At 43.2% G+C, this 23,272-nt stretch overlaps 2 protein-coding genes across 4 annotated transcripts; both read left to right on the top strand.

Annotated features, from left to right (window-relative positions):
- Positions 1 to 1,537: 1,537 nt before the first annotated feature.
- Positions 1,538 to 6,509, top strand: LOC141022148 (uncharacterized). 2 transcript variants are annotated; one of them, XM_073498214.1, is made up of 4 exons: positions 1,549 to 1,941; positions 4,060 to 4,155; positions 4,926 to 5,096; positions 5,202 to 6,509. In XM_073498214.1, the coding sequence occupies exons 1-2, from the start codon at positions 1,658 to 1,660 to the stop codon at positions 4,124 to 4,126; spliced, it is 351 nt and encodes a 116-aa protein (XP_073354315.1). In that variant the 5' UTR covers positions 1,549 to 1,657; the 3' UTR covers positions 4,127 to 4,155; positions 4,926 to 5,096; positions 5,202 to 6,509. The 2 variants fall into 2 exon arrangements, with proteins under 2 accessions (XP_073354316.1, XP_073354315.1); XM_073498215.1 differs by lacking the exon at positions 4,060 to 4,155 and having other exon boundaries at positions 1,538 to 1,941.
- A 2,458-nt stretch (positions 6,510 to 8,967) lies between these two features.
- LOC109785997 (uncharacterized) lies at positions 8,968 to 23,245 on the top strand. Of its 2 annotated transcripts, XM_040390898.3 has the most exons (11): positions 8,968 to 11,921; positions 12,738 to 12,994; positions 13,226 to 13,307; positions 14,135 to 14,299; positions 17,664 to 17,834; positions 18,264 to 18,392; positions 18,485 to 18,664; positions 20,139 to 20,270; positions 20,763 to 20,873; positions 21,011 to 21,172; positions 22,693 to 23,245. In XM_040390898.3, the coding sequence occupies exons 1-11, from the start codon at positions 11,415 to 11,417 to the stop codon at positions 22,861 to 22,863; spliced, it is 2,067 nt and encodes a 688-aa protein (XP_040246832.1). In that variant the 5' UTR covers positions 8,968 to 11,414; the 3' UTR covers positions 22,864 to 23,245. The 2 variants fall into 2 exon arrangements, with proteins under 2 accessions (XP_040246832.1, XP_073354314.1); XM_073498213.1 differs by lacking the exon at positions 20,139 to 20,270 and having other exon boundaries at positions 8,969 to 11,921.
- The last annotated feature ends 27 nt before the right edge of the window (positions 23,246 to 23,272 follow it).

Raw genomic sequence — 23,272 nt, 5'->3', positions numbered from 1 at the left:
CATCACCGTCACCACGCTGTCGTGCTGACGGTACTCTCCCTCGGCCTCAGCTGAATCAAGAGTTCGAGGGACGTCACCGAGCTGAACGTGTGCAGATCGCGGAGGTGCCGTGCGTTCGGTACTTGATCGGTTGGATCGCGAAGACGTTCGACTACATCAACCGCGTTACTAAACGCTTCCGCTTTCAGTCTACGAGGGTACGTGGACACACTCTCCCCGCTCGTTGCTATGCTTCTCCTAGATAGATCTTGCGTGATTGTAGGTAAATTTTTTGAAATTACTATGTTCCCCAACATGTATCATCTTGGGCTGTGAACCCGGGGGAGGCGGCGGCGGCGGCCGAGCCGGTCGTGATGATGTCGTCCATGTCGGCCTCCGTCGCGTCGGTGTCACCGAGATGCGACGAGGAGACTTGTGAGAAGAGTAGCACGCCATAGCGGAGAGGTGGCTTCGGGGAGGCTGCGTAGGCCGGCGATGAGTAGGTGTACGGGGGGTATTGCACGCCGGCGAAGGCGGGTGAGGGAGTGCGCTGGGGTGACCATGTGGGAAGGTGATGTTGGGGTTGAACCCGCCGTGCGCGTCGCCGTCGGCGTAGCCCGGCGATGGCGTGCATGCAGCCCCAGTGTTGTGGCGACGACGAGAAGCCGGCCGGAGACCCGACGCTTTGCTGGCTCCAGGACGCGTACGGGCCGTGGCCGCCGGGTCGATTCATCATCCCCGCGCGAGCCGCCTCGGCTTGTTCGGCCGCGCGATCCGCCTGCTCTGCCACCGCCGCCCTGTCCCGGGCCTTCTTGGGGTTGGCCCTGTTTCGCCGGTCGGTGGTGACAGCCACCTGACGCTGAAATTCTACCTTCCAGTCGGCGTTAGACATGCCCGGGGGCTTGAACGGCGGCGCCCTCTGCTTCCTTTGTTTCGGCTGGGTGGTGGCGGTGGCGGTGGCATCCGTCGCGGCACGGAGGGCCACGTACTTTTTCGGCGGCATGGCGGCTGGTTGGAGGGGAGGAAGAGGAGATTGGTGGGAGGAATGGAGAATGGGAGGGCAGCCGAGGGAGGAAAGCGGGGGGAAACGGCGGGAAAAGGGCCTCCTCACGCCGATAGAGCGGCCCACGCCCCTTTTCGCTTCGGCCGGCGCCCCCAGGCGACCCCCGGGCGCTTGGGTTCGGCTCGGGTTCGCCGGCTGTTATTTCGGCCGAAGCCGGCACTAAAATGAGATCCTGGGACGTGACTGGGCTGATTTTCGGGCGTCGACGCTAAAAAAACGCCTTGAGGGACCTGTTGGGGGGGGGGGGGGGGGCGCGCGCCTGGAAATGCTCTTAGCTGGAGCCTGCCCTGCAGCTGACGGCCATCATATTTTTTATTTGGGTTTAGGTTGCTTACCACATGGACCGTGTGGTGACGGACTGACGGTCGACACATGTTTGGTCCTTGTGTTTTGTTGTGTGCACAAAAGCGGCCAAGCGGGTAGCATGACTTTCGAAATTTCCAGGCATCCGCGCCTTCGAACAGTTCGAAAAAGACAGCCCGCTAACCTGGCTCCAACCCGTGAACTCATCCCGACTCTGTTATCTCGAGACTCGCACTGTGCACGGGACGCGACACGCGAGTCACTGGATCCGGGCCCTAGTAGAGAGGCCGGAACGCGGCGGCGCCGCCCGAGATGGAGACGGACGCGCCGGCGGCAGGGAGGGAGGCGAAGGAGTCGCCGGACCTGGCGCCCCGGGTGCCACAGATCCTGGGCGCCGGCCTCGACCGCCACACCCAGTCGCGGCCCATGGCGCTCCGCGACCGCAGCGCCACCCCCGTGGTCGGGGCCCTCGCCCGGGACCTCTCCCGCGCCGCTCCCCCGACCGCCGCCCCGACGCGCGTGGTGCCCAAATCCACCCCGCGCCCGTCCCCGACAACAGGCTCGCTGCCCCCCCTCCGGCCTTCGCCCGTCCTAAGGTTCGCGCCCCCATTTGTTCCCCAATTGAGACCGCTTATCAGTTGGTCCCGTGATTTCGTTCCATTCGGTAGTTTTTGCTTATCTGAGTTTGTGTCGAACTCTGATACATTGTGGCACATGGATTCGGTTCGTTGAATGTATGATATTGGTATGGCGTCAGTGCACGATTACGGATACTGTCCGGTCGCCTATGGATAATTTCGAATTCGACATATACTCAGTGAAACGGGATGATCTAATAAACTGTCAGATTCATTTTTTGTTACTGTTGACGATGATAATCAGGAGATTGTTATCTCAATGCTTCTGGTGCTGGGTGCCTTTTAGTTTTACCTAATCCTTGTGTATGAAGGTCTTGTGCATGGATTGGTTTATCATTATGTATAGGTTGACTGAGCAATTGAGCTCCCCATTCATAAACATATCGTTTCCTTTTGCTGATTAGGAATTGAGCATGTCCCTGCAGTAGTGAAGCACTCATCAAGTTAATTCAATGTCTTTGAATAACGTAGGAGAGGTAAAGCTCCCCTTGAAACGATAGTTTAATCCGTACAAAGGGCCCAGCGCTAGATTTTGTCCTGGCAGTCACAACAAGAAGGATTCTGAATTCCCACGTTGGACAGCCCTAACATTGTCATGCACTCATGCTGGTGTGTGCTGTTTGCGGGTTAGTACCATCCGACAGTTCAGATAGCCAGTAATGTGTTAGATTGCAGCACTGGAGGTGCCAGTCAGCAGACCCAAATGCCACCTGGGCCGGAATATTTGGTGGGGACATATTCCTGAAAATACACCTCACACATGATTATCAACAAAAAGCCCCCAAATGTCACTTACCGTGTCCATCATGGGTGGTCTAGGCTCTGCGTGGTCGTAAGCATGAAAGCGATCTCATAGCTGGGAGTTACTGTTTGTCGTCTTGAATTTCACCCTGTTGGCCATGAGCATGTTTGGTCTCTTGGATCTTTTCCTGCGTTAGGATGACTGCTACTCTAGGCAGACTACCTTGCTTTATTTCTTTAAGATTCATATATGTTGTTTCATAACATGGAAGGCCTACTGAAAAAAACGATTAGATAAACAATCGATAAAAGTGCAAACTTGATGTACACGTTGGGCTCCCGGCACTCCAATTTTTACTTCTTAATTGCGAGAGTAATCTCTATTCTTAATAGGCGGTGAATAAGAAAGTCTCTCCGAGCTCTGCGCATTCGGGCCGTCAGATTGTGTCGGTCACACGATCTGAACCGCCAGTGTTGTGGTGAAAACCTAGCGCTGCCCAGTCAGCAGACCCAAATGCCGCCTGGGCCGGAATATTTGGTGGGGACATAATCCTGAAAATACACCCCACACACGGTTATCAACAAATAGGGCCCCAAATGCCGCTTACCGCGTCCATTATGGGTGGTCTAGGCTATGTGTGGTCGTAAGCATGAAAGCGATCTCATAACTGGGAGGTACTGTTTGTCGTCTTGAATTTCACCCTGTTGGCCATGAGAATTTTTGGTCTCTTGGATCTTTTCCTGCGTTAGCATGACTGCTACTCTAGGCAGACTACCTTGCTTTATTTCTTTAAGATTCATATATGTTGTTTCATAACATGGAAGACCTACTGAAAAAATTCATTAGATGAACACTCGGTAAAAGGGCAAACTTGATGTACAAGTTGGGCTCCCAGCACTCCAATTTTTACTTCTTAATTGCTAGAGTAATCTCTATTCTTAATAGGTGGTGAATAAGAAAGTCTCTCCGAGCTCTGCGCATTCGGGCAGTCAGACTACATTTAATTAGGGCTTTTATATCGATTTTCTTGCTGCATTCTTCTCATAAATAAATGATTACATAAAAAATCATCCTATTGTTTATTTTTTTTCTACTGCAATGTTTTCATACCACTTGCCGGTTGATATCAAATGTAAAAATGGAAGGCCTTTTCAACTAGTATGCAAATAGCATAGGCATGATATGGTTATGAGCAGTCACCTCTCTTTTTAGGTGCAAGTTTCCTTTGTTTAACGGTAGTTATTATTTTTCTTGGAAATGATAATCCTCCTTAGGTAGCATCAAATTGAATCCTCTGCCCTTTCTTTGTTCTAATTTTTTTCTTTTCGTTGCAGCTACCTTATGTACCGCTCTTCTGTTTGTTCAAGGAACAACTCCAACAACATGTGTGTGTTCACGTGATGAAAGTTGTCATGGGCTCATGGCTTATTGTAAGCTTGCGCAAACTTTACATAATCTTGCACATCTCTAAATTTTATGCACCTCGGTGACATTCAGTCGTTTATTGAACTCTCTGTATCTTTATTTGTTCAATACTTGCTTCACTGGAACCATTTTGTTTTTGTCATGTACAGCTCGACTTGAGCCTAAATTATTATGCATTCACTCAAGAAATCAGTCCTGGACTAGAAAGCCGCTAGCTACCTTTGCATTTTTGTTTTTGAGTAACATTTCTGTATTTATGTACCTACACACCAATAAACTGTTTCACTTCCTCAACTACAAACTCACCCCTTAAGCTCCGCCTGTGGATTTATAGGTATATCCCTTTCTTCTTTCTCTTGGTAGTGTGCTTTCAGTCACGGCTCATGTCATCGTGCTTGCCTTTTTACTCTCCATACCTCTAAACTCAAAATTCTGGCTTATAATTTTGGGTTCAAAGGGGTGAGCTTAGATAGTGGTTTCGGCTTTGAGCTTTTATTTTCTGTATCAAGATGAGTATATGTTTGAACTTTGAAGAGTAAATCAGTACCATATATTGTTATGACACAATGCCAAATGTATATAGTTCTTGTGTTTTATCCTGTATATACGTGGTTATAGGGTTAATCTTTCTTGGTTAGTCTTTGATGTTTTGTCTTTTTATTGATGGTGCTTTGTTAATTGGCTAAGTAAATTATGTTGTCATGAATGTGCTTATCAGTTGAGAGATTTTTTTTGTCTATTAAGATCTGCCTTCGTTTGTTATTGGTATGTGCAGAGCACCTGTTTGCTGAAATGGCTACATACAAATCCTTTATTGAGGGATAGTTGGAACCTTGGAGATCTGCTTGTTTTGCTGCGGAGAGTGATCACGGAGCACTACGGGAAGAGCAAGTAAGCGTATTAAGATAGTGCACAAAGACTCTTGATTAGATCAAGGAAATACCAGGTAGGTATATTTGGATACTCCTTTGACATGCCTATCTCAACTTGAATATAGCTCGCATGTTACAATAATTAAAATTATTTTGGTGGTTCTTGATTATTAATGTAGGTCGTGTCATCTTTGACAAGTATGAGACCGGAGGTTGCTCCAACTTATGGATTTTCATATAAACCCAAATCCTAACAAGTAAGGGCTTTCCTTTGTGTGGATTATTCAGAATCCAGTGAGTAAATTGGATTAGTACATTGCGAGTTCATTTGCCTTCTGCACCCTGCTTCTGTTTCTATCCAATAACATTATTTCTGTTTTTCTTATATTGATGTTTATGGCTTTGGTTATCATGGGGTTTAAGTAAACCTGCACTTGATTATTTTCATTTCCTATTTTCTTTAAGCTTTGTGTGTTCCTTTTCATAAACCACTATTTTTACAGTAATGCTATCTGGGGAACGTTCCTTGGGGATGAAATCCCAGCGAACGTCCCCAGAGCCGTCTGTTCGGGATCAGACGTGGCAGTTTTGGACCAAGAACTCCTCAGATTTAAATGAAATGCCATAGCAGTTTTGAAAATTGCCACCCCTCACTGAAGAGCCGCGCGGTTCGCAAATGCCATCCTGGCTGGCGAACGGTTGCTGGCTATTGGTGTCCCTATTTTTACAATGGTAAGATGGTCTAGAGTAATGATTTCGTTAGGCACTTTGATTCTACCAGTTTAAGCTATCTGGTAGAACCCCTACGCGCATGGTGCCCAAATCCACCGCGCGCCTGACCCCGACAACCGGCTGGCTGTTCCCCTCCGGCCTTTGCCCATCCTAAGGTTTGCGCCCCTGTTGTTCCCCAATCGAGACAACTTATCTGTTGGTTATGTGATTTCGTTCAATTTGGTAGTTTTTGCTTTGGCTGCAATATGTGTACAAGGAGTTTGTGTCGAACTCTGATACATTGTGGCGCATGGATTCGGTTCATTGAAAATATGATATTGCTATGAAATCAATACATAATTATAGACTATCTCTTTGTTTGGGTCACCTATGGATAAATTTGAGTTCGACGTATATTCACTGAAATTGGATGATCTAATAAACTGTTAGATTCATTTTTTGTTACTGTTGACGAGGATAACATGGAGATTGTTATCTCAATGCTTCTTGCGCTAGGTACCTTTTAGTTTTCCTATTCCTTGTATAGGAAAGGTACGGTTGTGGTCTAGGATCTATGTTTATCACTATGTAGATTGACTGAGCATGTGAGCTCATTATTCATAAACATATTGTTTCCTTCGCTGATCAAGGATTGAGCATGTTTCTGCAGTAGTGACACACTCGTCAACTTAGTTCAATGTTCTTGAATACCGTAGCAGATGTAAATATTCCCTTGAAACAATGTTAATCTGTACAAAGGACTCAATGCGAGATTTCGTCCTAGCAGTCACAACAAGAGGATTCCTCAATTTCCATGTTGGACAGCCCAAACATTGTCATGCACTCATGCTGGTGTTTGCTGTTTGCGGGTTAGTACCATTTGATAGTTCAGACAACCAGTAATGTGCTAGATTGCAGCACGAGAGGTGCCGTTTGCAGGTTAGGGTTCTCGCCTCGTTGGCATGATTTACTCACTCCTATATGTCCTCGATGAGGTTAATGTACTTTGTTGGGACTTCGTGTTTCTCCAAGCCCACCACGTGACATTCTGTGTAATCTTATCGTGGGCCTTCTCCAAGTCAATGAACACCATATGCATGTCCTTCTTTTGCTTCCTTTATCTCTCCATAAGTAGTCGTACCAAGAAAATGGCTTCCATGGTTGACCTCCCAGGTATGAAACCAAACTGGTTTTCGTCCCACTTGTCATTCTTCTCGAGTAGTGCTCGACAACTCTCTCTCATGGCTTCATTTTATGGCTCAAAACTCAATTCCATGGTAATTAGTACAACTTTGAACATCCCCCTTGTTCTTGAAGATTAATACTAATATACTCCGCCACCATTCTTCGGGCATCTTGTTTGACCGAAAGATGAGGTTGAAAAGCTTAGTTATCCATACCATTGACGTCTCCAAGGCCTCTCCACACATCAATGGGAATCAATCAGGGCCCATCCTTGCCTCCTTTTTTGCCTCCCCGACCTCGTCCTGGATTCGTCACACAAAACGGACATTCGTATCATCAAAGGACTCATCCAACTCAATGGTAGAGCCCTCATTTTGTCCATTGAACAACTTGTCAAAGTACTCTCGTCATTTATGCTTGATCTCCTCATCCTTCACCAGAAGCTGATTTGCTCGTTCTTTGATGCATTTGATTTGGTTGACATCTCTTGCCTTCCTCTCTTTGATCTTGGCCATCTTATAGATGCCCCTTTCGCCTTCCTTAATGTTTAAACGCTGGTGGAGGTCTTTATACGCTCGACCCCTTGCCTCACCCACAACTCGCTTTGCAGCCTTCTTCGCCACCTTGTACTTCTCTAAGTTGTCTGGCACTCCTATCCAGATATAGGCATCTGAAACAGTCTTTCTTCTCCTTAATAGCCTTCTGGATATCATCGTCCACCACCATGTATCTTTAGCTTCGCTTCTCCTACCCTTGGTCACCCCAAACTCCTCCGAAGCTACCTTCCAAGCGCAAGTCGCCATCTTCATCCACATATTATTTGCATCATCTCCTTCCTCCCAAGGACCCTCCTTATAACCCTATCCTTGAAAGTCCGAGCCCCCCCCCCCCCTTGAGCTTCCACCACTTCGTTCTAGCGACTTTGGCGCTCTTATCCCGCTGGGCACGAATCGGAAAGCAAAAGTCAGCCGCAAGTTTATGTTGAGGGACAACACTCTCCCCAGGTATCACCTTACAATCTAGGCAAGCACGCTTGTCTTCTCTTCTCGAGAGGACGGAATCAATTTGGCTACAGTGTTGTCCACTACCAAAAGTCACTAGATGAGATTCTCTCTTTCTAAAGTGAAGCTAAAGACATCCTCTCCTTCTTGATTCCTGCTGCCATATCCAAATCCCCCATGCACTCCTTCAAAACTTCGTGTTAGATGTACCTATCTGGCCATTGAGATTCCTCCTATGAAGAACTTCTCGCCAATAGGTACACTCCTAATCATGTCCTCTAGGCCTTCCCATAACTCTCTTGGTGCTCTCACTGTGACCTACTTGCAGGGCATACGCACCGATAACAGAACTAAGTCCCGACGACTAGCTTGACCAGGATAATCCTGTCCCCTTGCCTCTTGACGTCTACCACTCCGTACTTGAGGCTCTTGTTGATCAAGATGTCTACTCCATTTTTGTATGTAGATGTCCCCGTGTGCCCCAGCTTGAAGCCAGTATCCTCTACCTCCTTCACCTTTTGTCCCTTCGATTTGGTCTCTCCTCACTGCTGCATCCACTAACTCCCATAACTTACCTGCCAGGGATCCTACGTTCCAGTTACCTATGCGGATCCTACTAGGCTCGGCTAGTTTCTTTACCCTTTGCAGTCATCGAGTCAAATTTGAAGACCATTGCTCATTTTTCACTACATCGGAGCGTTGATGGAGCGCGCCACTAAGGATGCAATGACCAGGATCCTTGCTCACTTACCACTCTATCCAGATCAAGATACGACGCACCACCAAAGGGGTGACAGCCCGACAAGTCATGTCGAGGTACACATGTAAATACACACAGAGAAGGCAAAAGTAGAGTTAAAAGGTGAGTTATTATGTCTTCTCACTTGACCTTCAGCATAGTCTATTCTCATAACTATCACCAAAACATCGCGAAGAACTTCATGCGTTCCATTCTTTGTAGGCATGTAGCAAGATTAGATGGAGATTCTCACTCAGCAGTGAAGCTTGACAAAGTAGATACCTAAAGAGTTGATAGAGTAAGAGAGTGTGGAACAGAAAACAACTCTGTTGTCAGTAGAACTGTTCACCACTTCAATCAACAACTATGACATGTCATGTTTTAGCAATCACGTGCCGTATTAAATCTTAAATGCACAAGAATAAACAAGCTAATTTTATTACCTTGTTTTTCTTGTTCGTTTCACTTCGTCTTTACGATATTCATCAACGTTGCAATTGTATTTAGACCCCTCGAATTCAGAGGCAATAATCCTTGTTCTACTGGTTTCTTTTCTTTGGCGATAGTCTTCCTTTTCACTATTCATGACTTCCTTGTTGCCTCACATGTTCTGATAGCCAAGTACCACATGATGAGCTTCACGTACACTTTGCTTGGCTAAGCCATCAGACCCGTGGCTTTTAGCTTTCCCATCTTCCTCGATAAATCCAATACATAAATTGGTTGTCAAGCACCAGGAGTTTATACAAGGTAAAAAGATGCAACACATGTAGACGAGGAGTTTGTAAAAGACATACAAAATCAACAACCACAATGAACAACATCCTAAACAAAGCAAGAAAAGCACAATAAAATTATCCCATTCACTTGGAGTTGGTGTGTTTCAGTATAGTCTATTCTTATTCTACAACAAACTCTATAATCCACCCTTTTTAAACTTTGATTCTATTCTCTTATTAATTAATGAATGGGGCAAATCTATAACCTCCGTTTAAAAAATAGTGCCACACCGACCAAATGCCATTACAATCTCTGTAAACACTTCATAACATAAGCCCATACCTTCTCTGATAGGCATATATTAATGATTTGAGAATTAATAGATTAGAATCATTGACTTGGTGTATGCACAAAAATTTGAGTTGTTCTCATGGGTATAACAACAATTACTCTAACACCCACAACGCATCAAAATTTCTTAGTTAGATCTATGTGTACATAGGAAGTTTAAATAGACAATAGAAACTTCCAACCCTTAAAACACTAAAATGAGTAAACACGCATAATTGCAAAAAAATCTAGAATGCCTCAGGAGTCAGATTTCATAGCCGTCCCTATAAATCATAAAGCCTAATCATCAACACAAAATATAAACAATATGTTACAAGGACAAAATTAACCATTGCCACGGATGCGACAATTGTTAGACTTGTATGCGTGCTTTGTGGTGGCATGGGCTGGAAGGCGGTTGCAGCTATTGTGGTTCTGGTGGTTGTCATCGCCTCCGGCGTGATTGTTGGCATTCACATCGGTGACCTCGCCGCCACCGTTTGCTCGGTCTTCCACCTTGTCATCAGAGTCAGACAGGTTGTCAAAGAGCTTATACATCACCTGGTTGTGGAACTCGTCCAAACTCCTATCCCGGACACCTTGTCCTCCAATGTCCTTCGACTTTTGGTGCATCCTATTTCTTGTCGCTTGTGCATGAGGAAGACGAAACCCATCTAAAACCAAAAAAATTAGTTGATTGGTGGCGTTCAGAAAACTTACTTACCAAGCAAACATGCCCATATGGAATAGCAGATCTCCTTGGCCCATATGCAAAAATAACTTTTTGTGCTCTCTCACGTGGTCAAGGCTTGGTTGCTCTTCATTTTGGCAATATTGGCGTTAGCATCACAAAAAGAGGAGAAAACATGGAGTTGTTAGGTCTTGGGTAACCCATGATCATACTCTATTATACCCAAACCCATGACCACACTATATTGGGTTATGATTCCATTGATTATCAATAATAGCCCTCCTAATTTAGAAACGTTACCATGTTTCGCGTGTATTATGCCATAATTGCCTACATGGCCGCACGCCACCACATGAGCACGCGTCGCATCGTCTATTCACACTATACAACCCTTGCCAGCCTGGCCGGTGTCATGGCATGCAGCCACCGGCGCCGTCCTACCACTACATGAGCACGCGCCGCAATGTGTTCACATTTACGCCTAATAATGCCACCATAGCCGGTCTGTGTTTGCGTCACGGTGCCTATATGCACCCAACAACTCCCCTCCTCCCCAGGCCCCAATCAAAAGCGGAGGTTTACTTTTCCTCACACATAAGCAATAAGTGGTAGGAAGCACGGAAAGCCATATGTCGCGTGTATGCCATAATTGCCAACATGGCCACACGTCACCACATGAGCACGCGTCGCATCGTCTATTCACACTCCACACGGTCCTTGCCAGCCTGGTTGGCGTCGTGGTGTGTAGCCACCAACACTGACCTACCACTACATGAGCACGCGCCGCACTGTGTTCACATTTACGCCTAATAACACCACCATAGCCAATCTGTGTCTGTGTCATGGTGCTAAGATGCATGCAGCAACTCCCCCTCCCCTAGGCCCCAACCAAAAACGGCAGTTTCCATTTCCTCGCACACAAGCAATAAGTGATATTGCCATGTGTTGCGCATATGCCACAATTGCCAGCCACACATGAGCGCGCGTCGCACCGTCTATTCACTCCACACAACCCATGCCAGCCTGGTCGGCGTCATGGCGTGCAACTACCAACCCTGACCTACCACTACATAAGCACGCGCTGCACCGTGTTCACATTATGCCTAGTACCAACACCCTAGCCGGTCCATGTTTTCTTCAAGGTGATAATATGCATCCAACAACTTCCCTTCCCCGAGGCCCCAACCAAAAACGGCGGTTTCGTCTTCCTCACGCCCATGCAACAAGAGATAGGAAGCACCAAAAGCCAGATGAGATTGGAGGACAAGGTGCTCAAGGTAGGAGTTTGGAGGAGTCTTGGAACCAGGTGATGTCTAGGATCTTCGACGACCTATCCGACTTCGATGACGAGGCGGAAGACCGAGTAAACAGTGGCCGCAAGGTCACCGGGGTGAACGCCAAGAATCACGCTGGTGGTGATGACGACCACCAGAACCACAACCATCGCAATTGCCTTCCAACCCCTGGCACAACAAAGCACGCCTACAAGTCTAACAACCGCCGCCTCCATGGCAACCGATGGGTAATTTCATCCTTGTGAGATCTAATTGTTTTTGTTTTGTGTTGATGATTAGACTTTATGATTTAGAGGGACAACGATGGGATCTGACTCAGGCGTTCTGGGTATTTCTGCAATTGCACATGTTCACTCATTTTATTTTATTTTAGATTGGAAGTTTTATTATCTATTAAACTTTCCGTGTAGGCATACATCTAATTACAAATTTATTGATGGTTCATGGTGTTGGAGTAATTGTTGCTATACCCACAAGAACTCGTGAATGTCTTGTTTGGTTGTTGGATATGTCTATCAGAGAGAATTTTTTGTGTACATACCAAGTCAATGATTCTGATCTATTAATTCTCAAACAATTAATATATGCCTATCAAAGGAGGTAGACTTATGTTATGAATTTGTTTACAAAGATCGTAATGACATTTGGTTGGTGTGACACTTTCTTTAAACGGGGGCAAAAGATTTGCCTCATCTATTAATTAAGGAGAAAATAGAGTCAAAGTTTTTAAAAAAGGAGAGAATAGAGTCAATGTTTTGTTAAAGGGGAGAACAGTGTGAATAGATCTATTCTCATCAAAGTGGAGATATAAATATGAAATGAAGTAGGAACAACTTATCTTTACGAGAGTCTCCTGAAACACACTACTAACTCCGAGTGAATGGATAATTTTGTGTTTTTCTTGCTTTGTTGAGGATGTTGTTGTTTATTCCAAGTGTTCATTTTGTATGTCTTCTACAAACAACTCATCTACACGTGCTGCATTTTTTTTACCTTGTGAACTCCCTCTAATGCTTAACAAATGATGTATTGGATTTATCCAGGAAGATGGGAAACCTAAAAGCCATGGGTCTGTTGGCTTAGCCAAGCAAAGTGTAGGTGAAGCTCATCATGTGGTACTTGGCTATCACAACATGCGAGGCAAAAAGGAAGTCATGAATAGTGAAAAGGAAGGCCATCACCAAAGAACAGAAACCAGTAGAACAAAGATTATTGGCTCTGAATCCGAGGGGTCTAAATACAATTGCAACGTTGATGAAGATCGTAAAGATGAAGAAGTGAAACAAATAAGAAAAATAGGGTAACAAAATTAGCTTGTTTATTCTTGTGCTTTTTATATGGCACATGATTGCTATATAGTTGACATGTCATAGTTGTCGATTCAAGTGGTCAAGACTTCCTGCTGACAACAGAGTTGCTTTATGTTCCCTGTATTAACTTAGTACTCACTTTCTTTGTTAACTCTATGAGTATCTACTTTGCCAACCTCCACTGCTAACAGAGTAAGAGTCTCCATCTAATTTTGCAACAGGCTGCATGAAGTTCTTCGCAATGTTTCTGATGATATTTATGAGAATGGCCACGCCTTATATGGTGATACTGAGGATGTCAATGTGAGAAAACATAAGAACTCACTTTTTAACTCCACTTTTGCCTTCTCCATGTGTATTTACATTGGTAACTCGACATGACTGGACTGGTATATATTATGGCTAAATAATTTACACCATGGCATCATGTCAATGACATACAATTTTATCTATGCATTTGTGAGTGAACAAGATAATTTTCTGCGGGTCATGCCCATGCAAAAACATGAACCTACATAAAAAATTACCAGGCTAGACTGTAAAAGCATTATGTATATATGGAAACATATTTTTTTACTTAATTGCTAATACATAAAAGAGTTATTTTTTATTCAAAAGTTGTAGGGGAGGTCATGAAAGTTGCTATTTTTGCCTAACTTTGTGTATTGGGCACCTACAGAAAAAAATACAATGTGTTCTGAAAGTGATTTCCCCCCTTATGATAGTTAAACTTGCTTGGGTTGAGATGGCATCATTTTGTCCCATATGTTTTGCTTGTGTACACTATATGGTAGATGTATCTTTTTAACTGTTATTTTTTTAAACATTATTAACATGTGTTGCCCATGTATGTTTGTGTAGCCTTCTGAACCTGTCAATGTACTACCTCCGTCCGGGTTTATTAGTCCCCATTGTATTTTCGGCCAAACATTGACCTTTGATTTAACTACCAAAATGTAAGTTATATACCACAAAATTAGTATCATTGGAAACCTCTTTCAAATATGAATCCAACAATATAAGTTCTGTAACATACCTCGGCACGCAATACAAAGGGGACCAATAAACCAAGATTGAGGTAGTACCCAGCAAAGGCTACTTAATTTTTAATTGTACCTTTCTTTTTGTAGAGACCGCCTACCGAGGGAGAAGGCCATTGTGCGAATATTCTACAACCAAATGATGTAACTCGTGGCAAAGATATGTGTTATGAAAGAGAGTCCAAACATTGTTTAACTGGTCCTCCGCTGAACTTGGTGGTTCCACATATACCACCACCTGGTCAACCTGATCAGGTAAGTTGATAATATTTGGAAGCATGTAATCTCCTGCATATTTGTCCATGCACTTGCGATATCAACTTATCATTTTAATCTGAATTCTTAATGTTGCCAATGTTTGTCATCTACGATGGCCATTGGGGGTTCATGTCCGAAAGTAGATAATTCTGGTCTCCACCTTCTATGAGTACACAGTGTATCTTCGGTAGCAGCAATTGCTAGTTTGATTGTTCTCATGAACTTGTGTGCCTTGTTGGGCTTTCATATTCCCTTATGTTTTTCCATCAATTTGCTCTGCTCCTGATGTCTCCCGACATGCACTAGCACAGTTTAATGTTCTTGCTATTAATTAACAATGATATGGTAGTATGTTGTGTTATCAGGCTAATGTGTCTATGCCTGTCACCGTACATGTTCGAAAGCAAAGAGGAAAGATCATATAATTTACTCGAAGTCTTTACAGGTGGAGATTTGAAATCTGATAAACTTTCTTGTGGTAACATTAGGAAAGAGCCCTACTGGATTTTTTATCAGTTAGTCTTTTTTACTAAAAGGAATCGGTCATAACAGTATGATCCTTAGAGGCATAAAAATTTCTTAATATTTGTTTTCTGGAACACGCGGGAGAGCTGAGTATCAGTTCATTAAGAAGAAGAAAAAGGTACAAGGTAGAGGGAGTAAGCTTCGTCACCCCAACACACAAGACTCAACCTCAGAACACACCCCAACACATGCCTTGGAAAGCCTTTTGCCCCACACAACAATGTACATGACCAGCCCCCCTGAACAGAGTTACACATTCAGAACAAACGACCTTAAGGGCTTCGTGAAAGAGCAACTCATGGAGCCCCACTGCTCCAGCTGAACACCATAGGGCACTCATTCGCCACATGTTGCACGACCACTATGAGTCCATGACACACGGGATTGCCCCATTGAAGGCACAATCATTCCGGTGCTTCCAAATCGCCCATGTGGCTAGGATAGTAAGGGAGTTTAGCCCTTTTCTTAACTCCTTGGTTGCCCCTTTAATCACACTGCCTCACCAACTACAGAAAATGCCTAAAGTGGGTTGCAGCGTCATGGAAAGCAAGCCCAATCTCAGAAGGATCAACATCTAAACTTGTCGAGCAAAAACACATGAGACCAAAATGTGTTGGATGGATTCCTTGGCTTGATCACATAAGGGGCAGGCTGCTGGATGAGGCAGTCCTCGCTTGGCGAGGAGATCCGCAGTTCAATGGCGCTTATTGACAGCAAGCCAAATGAAGAATTTGCAGCGCAGAGGGGCCAAGCTTTCCCAAATTCTTTTCCATGGGCAAATCTGATTGTCCCAAGGAAGAAGGCATTGTAGGCTGATTTGCTAGTATACAAGCCGACTTTGTAAGCCAACACCGATGTTGATCAGGGACATCATGTTGTAAGTTAAGCTCATCTACCAAATTCCCATATGTAGAGGTATTCTTCGAGGACTTGTACTGTGAGGGCTCCCTTGATGTCGGCAGTCCATCTGTGATTGTCTAAGCCTGAGCTAAAGAAAGTTTGCTGGTGAGTTTTTTTAGAGATTAACTTGAATAAATTTGGAGCCAACTCAGAGATGGTCCTGCCCTTTAACAATCTATCCAACCAGAACAAGATGGACTGACCATTGTCAACAACAGATTCAACTGCAACACTAAACATAGCTTGGGCATTATGTGGCAACTGAATGGGTAAACCCGCCCAAAGGCGTGAGGCATCAGTTTTCTGTAACCAAAGCCATTGAATTCGCAAAGCCGAGCTAAGAGTTTTCAGATTATGGATCCCAAGCCCACCATATTGAAGTGGTCGCTGCACTCCCATGAAACCAAACAGTTGGTGCTATTTACCTTCTCATGTCCCATCCAATGGCCTTGGTCACCCACTCGGGCAGATCCATTTTAATCATGAGATAGATGGGAATGGTGATAAGCACAACTCTTGTTGTAATGAAGTGGCCAGCACGATTCACGAGTGGTGCTTTCCAACGTGAGAGATTATGAGTCACCTTGCCAGTTAGAGTATGCAATTCAGCTTTGCTGGGCTTCCTGATATTAAGTGGGAGTCCAAGGCTCGTGCAAGGGAATTCCTTTATCTGACAAGAAAGTGTACTGGAGACTATCTCTATGTCCTCTTCCTTCCACTGAATGCATGCCTGAAGATATTGAGAAGTTGCTTGATCAAAGTGGGATTACTTGTTAACGGCCGCATGAACACGACCACATTGTCCGCATAAAAGGAGATCCGGTGTTGCGCTCACTGTGAAGCAAGTGGCTGCAAAAAATTATAGTGTACCCCAAACCTCAAGTGAGTTTAGGATACCCATGGCCAAAATAAATAACATTGGGACAGCAGGAAGCCTTGATGAAGTCCATGATGATGAAAGATCATTTCTCCTGCCCCCCCATTCACTAAAATCTGAGTGGGCGCAGTAGATAGCAGCAGGCACAATAAGTTGCACCAGCGACGACCTAAACTGGGGTGCTGTAGGATCTCGAAAGGAAAAGGCCAGGAGACTGAATCAAAGGCTTTAGATATATCCAATTTGAGAAGAATGTGAGGCTCTTTTTTCCAATGTAGATATTTTCCATTTGCTGGACCAGCAGAAAGTCATCCTGTATGCTCATTCCCTTAATAGATGCAATTTGATTGATAGATACCAAATTAGGCAGCAAGGGTGCAAGGCGGTCGGCCATAAGTTTAACAAATTGTTTAGCAAAACTATGAATTAGACTTATGGGCCGAAAATCCTGCACATTAATAGCATCAATCTCCTTAGGCGGTAGGGTAACGAAAGCTGTATTGAGAATCTTAAGCTTGAATAGTTAATATATGATCCTCTTGAATTGCTGAAAGAGCAAGCATCACATCCATCTTGATAAAATCCCAACATGATTTATAAAAGCGGACTGTAAACCCATTCGGTCCAGGAGCTTTGTCCAGCGGTAGTTCCTTTATGGTTGCCCATACCTCCTCCTCAGTGAAAGGCTGCTCAAGAGAAGTTAAGTCATGGTGCTAGCTGTGAAAGGCCAGGAGATCCAAAGTGAAATCTCTGTCATGCACAGTTGGAAAGTATTTTTTATGAATTACCAACTTTAATGGTTTCTTGCCAGTACCAATCTGAAAATATGTTTAAATGATTACACACATCTATTATTGACAACAGATGGTGAATAAATGAATATTTATTTTAAGCTGGTAGTGTAAAATGGAAAATGTCCAATACTTCCAGTGATTGTTGCATGGTCCACTGTTACAGGGTTCTCATAACTTGATTATGTGCATGGGTATTTTCTTCTTTTCTGCATCTAATACAAATAGAGATCCCGTATTCTCGTTTGACTGAGTTGCTATTTTGTAGTTAAAAGTAATCAAGGTCTCAAATGTCGTGGGGATTAATCCAAAACCTTTCGATCCTGAAACGTACATGGAAGAGGATGACTTCATTACCGATGAATCTAAGGGCAAGAAAAGTGTGCATACAGATGTTGTCCGTTGCAGAAGGGCCAAGAATGCTGATGGCACTGAATCTGTGAGTTCATTTTTTTCTTGTAGCAAGAAAATGTTATCTAGTCTTCCCCTACCAAAAAGGTGATGCTAGTTATCATCTTTTGAATGTGATTTCTCCCTCAGAAACCATGTCACCTTTGTCATCTAGGAAGACATCCACCTCCTTACAGTTACAGGAACAAGTGAATGGTGCTCACTGTTCTCTACACATACCTCTATTTTTGTTTCTTTTAGTATGGAGTCTACATCTGTTTGGAATGCATTGCAGTATTACACTTTTACCAATCTACATTGGCAAATTATTTCCTTTCATGGTCTATCTTTGACGTGTATGGATAAGAGTTAAAGACCAAGTTTCTCAGCTTTTACATGGTGATCCATACAGTTCATGTTTGTATGCGACTATCTCTTTCCTCTCATTGTTGAGGCTTTACACATTTCTCTCTTGCAGCTTGAAAGCAATGCACGTTTTGTCCAGTGGAAAGATGGAAGCATGCAACTACTGATTGGTCACGTGGCTCTTGATGTATCTATAGAAGAGTCAAGTCAGCATACCCACTTGTTTAGGAAGAATGGAAAGGCAAAACATCTATCCATTTCCTGCAACATTCTTATTGTTGTTTGTTTGCACCATTATCTCGTCATCGTAACTCACAAATACCTTTTCATCAGGGGCTTCTACAGTCACAAGGAAGGCTTTTACAGAAGATGAGAATTATGCCGCCCGAGTCATCTTCAAGATCTCATAGCTCATTAACAGCTCCTGTTGATTCTCAGAATGAGAAAACAATTAAGGTGCAAACATGGTATGATAAAAAATATCCTGAGAGAATGAAGCAAGAAAGGGAAAGGGTAAGTGGGTAACTGAAAGTTCTGATATTTTTCCAAAGTTCTGTTTTTCGTTCAGATACAAAATCTTAATTGCATGTCTGTGATGTGTGTCCCTATGTTGACCTTCTTAATCTGGTTCTGAACTCAAATGATTTGCCTGTTACTTGCTGGGTTTTTTGTTGTTGTTTTTTTTGTTTTTGACGTTGTCTCAAGGAACTGTAATCTGAGTATTGTATGGCATGCTGGGATGTTATCATCATGATTTTATTGTGCAAACCCACCTTTAAGTGACATCTTTAGTACAGTTCATCAAGAACCATATTAAAGTTTTAATATTTAATGCACGGAGAATTAAGGAGACTTATTTTGCATGACTATATGTAAGTAATAATTTCCATACTGCTTATATTCACAGTGGCCTTGGTCACTATTCAATCCTATTCTACACAACACAAAGAAAAATGACCTATTTGATACTTTGAATTTGGTTTTCTTTCCAAGTTGTGTACAATCATGAGAAACTGCATAAGAAACGATGGCGAGTAGCGTATGTGGGCATGCCTGGAGAGATGTGAAAGATCAGGTTCACCCTTGTAGACCCAGATGCACACTTGAGTGAGGTGGATATCTCTCCATGAGTTGTCGTACCAAGAAAATGGCTTCCATGGTCGACCTCCCAGGCATGAAAACCAAACAGAATTTTGGTCACGCTTGTCATAAGCCAAGCATTGCTCATTTTAATTTAACCCATGCTCGACAGTCTACATTACATGTGTAAAGCATCTTGAACACATCTTTAGTAGATCCTTTTGCAGTTTTCACCATATGAATTAATGTGCATACATTGTGTTTCGCAGTGAGGGGGCCAAAGCCAGTTATCTCTTTCTCTTTCAATGCTTTATGCAATGTTAATAGATTTTGTCTAGTGTGATTCCTCTTTAGATTGTATCCTTAGTTCCTTGCAGCTCATGTCATCTAAGATTAGAATATGATAAAGCCAACAGTATGGAAATTATGGCTCATAGAGTTTGTTGATCAAAATTATTTATGCCATAAATATACTTAACCTTTACCGAAGATGTTGTGAACCTTGATTCACAATGGGGTAACTACCGTGCTGGAGATAGCCGGCGTGATTGCGAGGGATTGGGTAGACATAGATTGGGACGAGAGAATAACTTGGAGAGATTAGATTGATTGTTCTTGCTTTCCTCAACCCTAGATACATGGTATGTTTATGTAGTACAATGCTTAGGCCTTGACCTTCCTAATACAATTGGTCTCCTTGAACCCATGCTAATACAAACTCCCATCTCAGCACTTGGCCTACCGAATCTGCTAGCCAACTCCTCTCTGCTTGGACTCCCTCCTGGTAGTCCCCAACAAAAGAATATCAATAATGTGCTTGTTGTAATTGATCACGTGAAAGCCAATGTTATGCTGCCTTTTACCGTTCTGTTTGAAACTTTCTCCCTTTTACTGTGTACACACACAGGCTGAAGAAAAAAACATTCAAGCTCGTTCAATTCTTAGAAAGAAAAAAGAGAAGGTGAATCATAAATACACCCAATCTCATAAGGGAAAGCAGAAGCTTACTTCAGGATTTTTTGACGAAGCATTAGACGAGGTTGGTTTTTGCCTGTATGAATGGTTATTTGAATTAGTGTGCAAAGATTTGATAGTAGAATTAACTGCAACAATATATGCAATGTTGAATTTCTAACATTAACAAAAGAATAGCGAGCTGTTACAACTCGCCTTTTTTTGAACTAAAAGAGAAACATTTTTTTTAATCAAACATGCAAAAAGCTATGGATATTTTATTTCTCAATTGTCTGAGAATTGTTGTTGTAAGTCGACCGTCTTGCATTAAGCCTAAAGTTGAAAAGAAAGGGAAAACTGCTTGGTGTCTGCAATTGCTCAGTTGCACTGTCCTAAACCTATAGTTTCTAAAACGATTTTATCGATTTTAATAACTGATCACACGATATATTTTTCCCCAGCGCCGTTTATCTTTTCGGTTTATAATTTTCTGTATTAGTATATCCTTTTGCTTTCCGATAGTCGAGTATGTGAAACATTTTCTCAAAGAGTTCTTTCTTTTTCTTGGGGTTTTCAGGATGAAGCACCTAGCTCGTGGTATAATCCTCATGGAAGGGTGGCACACAGTGGTTTTGAGCATAACTTGGAGTTTGAAGCACTGGCTCAGAGACGTATAATCAATGCAAAGGTGAGTCTTCTTTTATCATAAACATGCAAGAGTTGTTGGCACCTATTCGTCTTTATTTCTTGTAAAATGCAGTCAATTGTTAGAAATGGGATTCCTGGTAAACCATTATTTCCTCATGCTTGTGTGTTGATGATCAGGTCCATGAGTATTCTGACAGTGAAAGTGAGGAATTAGAGTATGGAACAGAATTCAAGGATATAGAGAGCTCACCAAGACATGAAAGGGAATATGAACTGGATGAAAATAATGTATATGATAAAGACCTAGATGTTTCTTCTCTGCCAAATGAAGAGATTGAGGTAAGTTATCTGTTGAGTTCACCTGAAACTCCTATTTAGATGTAAATAACTTGAATATGTACAGTAACTTAGAAGGGCTAATCAGATGGACTGCAAACAGTTATCTTGCGTAACTAAAGGAATCTACTTTGAAATATTGCATCTTTTGCTAGTTCTAGAGTCTGACTATGATTTTTTGTTTGTTTTTGCATTTGGTATTTATGATAGTACAGCAGCACTATAATATCTAAGCATGAACTTCTCTGTTGCACAAAACAAGTTTCTTTTTTAAGAGCTCTTTGCTTTCATGATGTTTATCACAGTGGAAGAGGCTTTTATTGAAATTAAAACCAGCACTTCGAACCAATCCTCTTTTTTAGCACAAACAGACAGTAGGAGAGGCTCCTACTGACATATATTGACCAGCCGTCTACCAATCCAGCCTATTGGTTAGCAGAGTCAAGAAGATACAGGGGGAGCTGGAGGTATACATGGGGAAGCCTAGATTATTGAACTAGAGAAAGTTTCAACAAATGGGGCCAGGGAGGGCTTAACCCTATGTTCAAGTAGAGAAAAATCCTTGTTAAACCTCTCTTTCCACGATCCAAAGGATGGGGGAATACCCTGTAGATCTTGTGGTTATGCTCCTTCCAAATACTCCAGGCTGACGTCACAAAGACCTCCATAAACGTTGGGCGTGTCCACCTTTTTCCTGAGTGCAACAAGTGTTGCCGGGTATCGGCATTGTCAAAACCTCATCCTCACCGTGCTCCAGCAGCATCTACTGAATGGGCAAGTAAAAGTCAAGTGTTTAACGGTCTCTTCTATTCTGCCATTGCACAGAACGCATCTGACATCATCATCCACGTTATAATGTCTCCTACGGAGCATGTTCTTTGTGTTAACCTGTCAGCCAACACGAGCCACGCAAACACTTTGAGTTTCATAGTGCACTTTAACCGCCAAATTCAGGTGAACGCTTCATCCGCATCTACATCTTTGAAGTAAAACTGGTAGTATCTGGCCGACGTGTATTTTGGTCCCCATAGACACGTTCATGCATCAGTATTAGCACTGCTAGGTTCAACCGACGCCGTCATCTCTAGTCTGACTTGCTCTAATGGCTAGCTCTATCTGCGCATGCATTACGTATATGTTGCGTTGGAGATTTCTATGCTTGCTCTTTTTGTGAGTAGGCTTATTGCTCAAATGATCGTCCTATAAAACTGTGACCTGAGACATCTTGTAGAAGCATTGCAAACAAATGCACTTCTTTACAATTACTCCCTCTGTAAAGAAATAGTGATCTAAACGCTCTTATATTTCTTTACGGAGGGAGTCCATTTCAACGCTGGTGGCCTGATGTGTTGATTGGTACCCATTTGTTAGAAAATAAACTACACTTACCTGCCAAAAATTGTTGTTCAGTGCATCCTTTCTCTCCAGCAAACATATAACAGTATGCTTGTTTTGCTTAGGCGCTCTGCGTTTCTCTCGTCTTGTTTGCTGGCATAATCTGCTCCAACTTGCTTCTGTTGTAGGGACCAGAGCATAAGAGGGGACCTAGGAAGGGCAGGGTGATCGACTTCGGTGAGGAATTATATCCACCAAAGAAACGATTTCTCAATCGTTGGAGAAGGCAGTTGTTATTGACAGCGATGATGAGTGAGAAGAACTGCCAGCACCAAACAGAACAGTCAAAGCGCTACTGAATTCCGCAGATGGATTGTCCGATAACTTCTTCGTCTCTTAAACGGATTTGTACGATAGGAGTGGGACATGCGTATGACTAATGTGGTGCTATACTTTGTTCACCATTTTCAGAGTTACCTTCATAAAACTGCCATTTTATAACCTGTTTAGTGTACTTGTGTTGTTTCCAATCCTTCACTCATGATGAAATTTTCCTCTCCATGACGTTGAGCGAGAGGAAATTTTCTTCTGTGCTGCAGAGAAAAAAAAATCTTCGCTGAGATGCAAAGTTGGACAAATTTATGTAAATCTTCTGTAGTGAATATCTTACTCGTTTTGGAGTACACTTTTGCATAGGGTGGTGCCATTTGAACAGTTTGAATAAACGTCCGGTCCAAGCTTATTTTTCTTGGCATGGCCGTAATTTTA

The sequence above is a fragment of the Aegilops tauschii genome, chromosome 5 (genome assembly GCF_002575655.3).
Source record: "Aegilops tauschii subsp. strangulata cultivar AL8/78 chromosome 5, Aet v6.0, whole genome shotgun sequence".
NCBI classification, from domain to species: Eukaryota; Viridiplantae; Streptophyta; class Magnoliopsida; order Poales; family Poaceae; genus Aegilops; species Aegilops tauschii.
This window is presented reverse-complemented; position numbering and strand designations above follow the sequence as displayed.

Bases quoted from the DNA above. Each gene is read 5' to 3' on its own strand.
- LOC109785997 (XM_040390898.3), top strand. From the start codon at position 11,415: ATGCCAGCCTGGTCGGCGTCATGGCGTGCAACTACCAACCCTGACCTA. The intron at 11,922-12,737 runs GTAATTTCATCC...GGATTTATCCAG, and splicing joins GCCTCCATGGCAACCGATGG to GAAGATGGGAAACCTAAAAG. The intron at 12,995-13,225 runs GTAACAAAATTA...ATTTTGCAACAG, and splicing joins AAACAAATAAGAAAAATAGG to GCTGCATGAAGTTCTTCGCA.
- LOC141022148 (XM_073498214.1), top strand. From the start codon at position 1,658: ATGGAGACGGACGCGCCGGCGGCAGGGAGGGAGGCGAAGGAGTCGCCG. The intron at 1,942-4,059 runs GTTCGCGCCCCC...TTTTCGTTGCAG, and splicing joins CGGCCTTCGCCCGTCCTAAG to CTACCTTATGTACCGCTCTT.